Source organism: Galeopterus variegatus, unplaced genomic scaffold, assembly GCF_000696425.1.
Source record: "Galeopterus variegatus unplaced genomic scaffold, G_variegatus-3.0.2 Scaffold1306, whole genome shotgun sequence".
Classification (NCBI taxonomy): domain Eukaryota; kingdom Metazoa; phylum Chordata; class Mammalia; order Dermoptera; family Cynocephalidae; genus Galeopterus; species Galeopterus variegatus.
Window position 1 is genome coordinate 381,461 of NW_007727417.1, and position 6,096 is coordinate 387,556.

A 6,096-nucleotide genomic window follows, 5' to 3' on the forward strand; every position below is an offset into this window, starting at 1 on the left:
CAGTAACTCACAAGAACTCACGCTGTTTGCAAGGAGCCCACAGCCTTGCAGCGAGCACGAAATAAATGCCACAGTTAGGAGCCAAGCGTCCTAACACTGACACTCCCTTCTGCTGACATGGTAATTCCCAGATACCTGCACCCCTCTCCATGTGTTGTGGCTACTAACTCATGTCACCGTCCCAGGAATCCACTGTTACTATCTCCATTTGACAGTTAAGGAAACTGAGGCATGCACAAGCTGCAAGAGGATCTGGGTGGGGCACTGAAGAAGACTTCACAGAGGAAGAAGTTCATATGGTGACTCTTGGAGGAGCAGGACTTGGTCTCACAGGTATCTGAGGGCCAGGCTGCCCCTGAGCAGGGCTGGGCACCCTGCAGGGGGCTCGCAGCCTGCAGCCCCTCGTCCTACAGGAAAGAACCGCAGAAGGACAGCTCTCAGGGCCACAAGTGGCCTTTGCATGCTGCTGTATACAGACAACCCTGTGCATTCCACAGCCCTGTCTATGGGGCCTGTCCTAAGGGCAACCACTACAGGAAAGGAATGTGGCCTGATGGTGGGGGCTTCACCACCACGTCTACGTTTCTGGTTTGATAGCTGTCTAGAATCTGTTGGCCATCTGATGAGAAACATTTCAAAGGAAGTCATTGGCTTTTTAGGCTAATATTTTGCATTTAATCAGTTTTCTCTCAAGACATTTTGAAAGCTCACAAATCTGTTTCCAAAAGCAAGACTGGGAGACATTTAGACGATTAACATATTTTACTTCATGTGAAGGACATGGAGAAACAATGTCAAAATTAAATGCATCCTTACATCTATCCTTTAAATTTGCTGTGCAAATTAACTAGGATAAAACCCTGTGGCTGGACGGTTCAGGGTTGAGGAGGGATCAGGCTCAAAGATTCTTTGTAAGTGCAAATAAAACGTTCCTAATTCCGTGCCTTTTCACTCACAATCCATTTTCTCACCTCGGACACCTCAGACCCCACCCTGAGGTCCAGTTGCTCTGACAAGTCTGTCTCCACAGCCACATAATCAAACTATACAACGTACAAAAAAGGTTTCTATGATCTTTTAGATAAATCTCTACTTCTACATGGAAATCTATCCCCTACTGTTACTGCCAGAGAAAAGAACTTGCATTTCTCAGCCGAAGCTCACATCCAGCTTCAGGCCCATGGCTGCCTCCTGGGGAGCCCCCACAATTCTGCACACAAACTGTCATCCCTCCCCCCTTGTGGGAACCCAGAACCCCTGAGGTGGCTTCTCTGGGGCTCTTATTCTTGGAATACAGATTAGATTCTGAAAACAGTGAGAGCAGCCAAACTGTCACCCACTCAAAGCAATGGCCTGTGATGGGCCCAGTGCCTAGACCTGCACCTCCATGCTCATCCCAGCAACAGGTCCCAGCAAGTGGGGAGCTCTGGCATGAGAAAGCACAGTGCGTAGGGAGCAGGCCTTTTTATTAAAAGACATCACTGTGCTAACATGAGCGCCTGCAGCTAGCCTGGCCCTGGTGATGAGAAAATAGCCTTTGAAGCTCTCCATCATGCAGTATTACCTCTGATTATTTTGAGACACCATTTAAAAATTTTACTCTAAAAATTTCCAGTGAAAGTGGAGCCCAAGTCTGTCACTGATGAGTAGCATGAGATCTCAGTGAGCTAACTTCCTCCTGAGCATGTCTGCTTGACCTGACGCAATTTTTCCTGTTACTTCTAAGAAGCCATCTCCATGGGCAGCACGTGGGAACTTCTGAACATCAGCCTCTCTCCTGTGCTCTCCCGGCTCCTGTCACCCCTCCTCTCTGACTAAGAGCCTTGACTGTTTCCCGTGGTGGCTGGTGGCCATCTTCAAACCTTTCTGTGCTACCCAAGCTTCCCCTCCTTCCCCAGTTTCCTCTCAACAAACGGTCTCACCTCCTGCTTCCTGGGCCATCGGGGTGCTCTCCCCACGTGTGAACCTCCACTTCCATCACAGCTTTTCCCTTTCCTCCCAGGAAGACATGCTATCGCTTTTCTAAAAGGTGCCTCCTTCCCTCCTGGCTTCCCGTCCTGTTCCATCTGGCGTCCTCCCTGCTCTCCTAGCTAGCTGGTCACTTAGGAAGAAACCCAGATGAGCCCTGCAGGACTCCGTCTGAGCTGCCTCCTGCTTCTCTGCTCTCCTTCTCTCACTCCCAAACTTCTTTAAAAAGAAAATAGCCTCCTCCTTCCCTCCCCGCCTCCACTTGCTCCCAGCCAGCTCCTCCTCAGTCTCCTGCCATCTGGATTCTGACACCACAGCCACAGGAAATGCTCCTGCCTGCCAGATCCTAGACTGCTAAGGGGACAGGAGGGGGAACCATTGGAATCTCTTCCTGCAGAGGGTGTGGATGATGCATTTGCCTTGGATTTTGTGGCTGATAAGGCTGCAGTGATGGTTTGGGGTTTTAATCGTGTAGGCCTCAGATGTCAGAGCAGAGGGGTCAAGGCCATGGGGTCCCCATACCACATTCTGAGCTAGATGTACAAGCCCCCCAAGGTGGCTTAGGAGTAATATTGGGATGGCACTTAGAGTAGAGAAGAAAGAGACTATTGGAAGAGATTGAAGTGAGGAGATGCAGATGTGTCGGGGTGGCTGAGAAGAGTGGTTGGGAAACTCCAAATCAGTGAGTAAGGGAACAGGGCAGGGGCGCTGCCCCCCAGCTCCTGTTTCCTCTGCAGTTCCGTGTTCCCTCAAGCCACAAAAAAACCTTCATGGAAGCTTGAGTTCTTACTTCAACTGCCAGTGCCCACAACATAATTCTTAAAAAGCAAAAAAAAGAAAAAAGACTTCCTATAATCATAGCATAAAAACAATGTCATTTTAGATTAAGTTGCTTTGGGGGGGCTAATGGGGAGGTGTTAATTTCCCACACCAGCTTTGTAAATTACTGCTACCTCAGAGCATCACTTCGGGTGTGTGTGATCAAACAGCAGCAGGTCCACAGCAAAACCACTCCGGGCCATGGGCTTGCGGGTTGCTTGTAATCGCTGGCAGGATGCATGTCCACGCTGGGATGGCCATGTCAGGGCATGATGGGGGATCTGGGAATGCCAGGAACCCAAGGGGATCACGCGGCATTGCCACAGTATTGCACATTTTCACAGTTCTTTGCTTTCAAGTCTCACAACAAGTTTCATAGGGCAAACTTATTCCCACTGGGTAAACAAGAAAACTACGACCCAGCAAGGTTACATCGTGTGACAGCAGACAGCTCAATCCACAGTGGCAGACACAGTGAAGTGCAAGCTCCTCGCCCTGCAGTTGGCTCCTTCAGTCCCCGCCCGCCTCCCCCGCCCCCTCTGCCCGAGGTCGAGGTCGAGGTTGGTCTGTCGGGGCCCCTCCCACCTCCATGTCTTCTCCACGCCCCTTCCTTTCCTTCTCCTGCTTCCCCAGCCCAGCAAGGTGAACCGAACCAGCTTCTGTGCCTGCTCAGTGCCCTCGGCCCACTGCCCTGGAGACCTTGCATGGCATCGGGTGGGTTATTTGGCTGCCTCTCTGTACACTCATCTCCTTTCTTAGCACCTACTGTGACCTTGGCACTGAGATTTTCAGTAAGTGAAATGATGCACGACAAGGTGTGTAATGTAATAAATGAAACAGAGTGCACACAAGGACTCCCTTTCTGCTAGCTCTCTCCCCCAGAGATGTGTGTCATTAGTGGGAGAATAGATACAGTTATCTGTTTTTATGTTTATTTATGTGTCCTTTTTTCCCCTTTCTTCTTCCATCCTGTCCTAGCATCTTACGGAAAGAAATGGCAGTTGACCTGTTCCGTCACCAGGCTCCACTGTCTCGAATGGTCACAACTGTGAAACCCTACAACCCCTTCAATAAGAAGGAAAAGGAGACTGCAGGCTACTAAAACAGGCCGGCCCTTTGAGTGAGACTTGTTATTGTGTGCAGCGTGGTGGGGAAATAAAGGAGTCGGCAGGTCCCAAGTACGTCTATGTGAGTCCTTGACCCTGGCGCTCTTTCCTGCTGCAGCAGAGTGTCCTGGCCCCCGGCCTTGGTATGCTCCCTACCCGTGTGATGGCCTTTTAGCCTGGCCTGGAATGCCACTATCCCACAATGGCAGCTGAGATTCTGGAGGCTCCCAACAACAGGAGTCTCATTGCAGAAAATTCCTCTTGAGGGTTTGGTTACCGTCTCTACCTAGAGGTTTTTCCTTACCACATTAGTACAGGGATTTTAATGGCAGAGCATAGGTGATAGATGTTAGCATCACAGAGATGACCTAGTCAGAAATCCACATGGTCCACATGTTGTCAAAGGGAAAGCTGAGGGACTGAGAGAAAGCACATTCTTCTTTTCGCACAGGGACATCACACAGGGGACAACATAACGATGCAGAGGGACAAAGCCCTCTCTTGGCTGGCTCCAGTATTTCTCTTTTGGAGAGAAGAGCGCTGCACAGGCTCTAGGAGGGTCATCAAGCAGGAACAACCACTCGAGTCCACTTTTAAGCTAGAGCATAGCCTTGACAAAAGAGAACACCAGGGTCAATCAGGTGGGGGGGGGGCTCTAGGGGATCCCTCCTTAGAGTTTATAAAGTGCTTTCATAAACCTTAGCTCATTTGATCCTGCAACCCCATAATAAATTCTTATAGCAGGCATTTTACAAATATCTTGCTATTTTGTGAATTAAATTTACTGAGGTAGGAGATGTGAAGTGTTTATGTAAGGTCACACAACTAATAATTAGTAAAGTTATAACTGGAACCCAGGTTTTCTGAATTTAGATATCCTACCTCCAACCTCCCCTCCATTTCTCTGAGATTGGATAACTTTCACTGAGTTATTAAAGAACAAAAAAAAAACCCCAAAATAGATAAAAATAGGAAAAAAAGAAAGAAAAAACCTGTGCTTCTAGACTTTTCTGAAGTGTTTCTCAGGGTTTCTACTTGACTTCTCCTGTGAAATTCAGAACGAGATAGTTATGCCACAGAACTCCAAGTAAGTGTGTGAATGCTTTTTCACACATTTAGTTTGGCCTTGCTTTCCCCACATGTAAAGCTAGGGCTTACAGACCCCTTGGGTCTGTTGCCCAGATTGGGTTACAAACCCTCCACACGCAGGTCTGTGAGCTAGGTAATAGGGAAAAAAAAGGTTCTGGGAGCCGCGGGTATAGAAAAATGAATGGGTTTTAATCAGATCTAGGAGCAACTCTCCTAGTGGCTCCTCTGGGAGTTCTGAGCAGCACTGTGGATCAGATCTCTTAGTCTTTTATACTTAAGTCCACAACCCTGGACACCTGGGTGCCCCTACACAACTTACATTAAGTAGTGAAAAGGAACACCTGAGGATATTTACAGCAAATGCTTAGCAAGGTTCTGAACATCCGAGGGGCCCTGACATTTTCCTATTTTTCCCAATAATCCACCCCTTCAGGGTCCCTCGCCCTACAATCTACGTGTTCAGAATCTTCCACGATGTTCCCTTAGCAAGGAAAAGTGACCCTTACATTCATACAGCCTATCATCTGTCCAATATGCCATAAGGCTTGTCCTTAAGGTTTGTCCTGTAGTTTTGTTCTTTCAATTATTAGCCACACATATCCGGTTAGTAGTCATCATTGATATGAAGTTCAGTGTATATTCAATAAGCCAACACATTGGTCACATGAACATATGTCTGTATCCAGTTGACTCTGGTGCCCACAGCCAGAACACTATGGGCGAAAAGACAGAAGGGTTATTGGTACCAATAGGGGGAGTTCTCTCCCCTCTGGTAAGATACATGCTAGTTTGCCATCCTGGGAAAGGATGGTTGCAGGAATAGGTATCTTACCTGGTTTATGATACCACACATTATCTGCTAGTACTGTTGGATCTGTAGGTTCTATATGTAACAGCAGAGGGGAACTCATAATTGGCCATAATGATAATACAAATGTGCCCTTTGGAATAGAGCACTTNCTCTGGTGCCCACAGCCAGAACACTATGGGCGAAAAGACAGAAGGGTTATTGGTACCAATAGGGGGAGTTCTCTCCCCTCTGGTAAGATACATGCTAGTTTGCCATCCTGGGAAAGGATGGTTGCAGGAATAGGTATCTTACCTGGTTTATGAT

General features: G+C 48.1%; 1 protein-coding gene across 1 annotated transcript in view; it reads left to right on the plus strand.

Moving 5' to 3' along the window:
• Positions 1-3,903, plus strand: part of LOC103593236 (chromosome unknown open reading frame, human C7orf72) — a 50,232-nt gene extending 46,329 nt beyond the window's left edge. The window contains exon 9 of the mRNA XM_008576191.1: positions 3,766-3,903. Coding sequence (XP_008574413.1) covers positions 3,766-3,889 — 124 coding nt within the window. The 3' untranslated portion in view covers positions 3,890-3,903. The remainder of the gene's footprint in view (positions 1-3,765) is intronic.
• Positions 3,904-6,096: the final 2,193 nt, after the last annotated feature.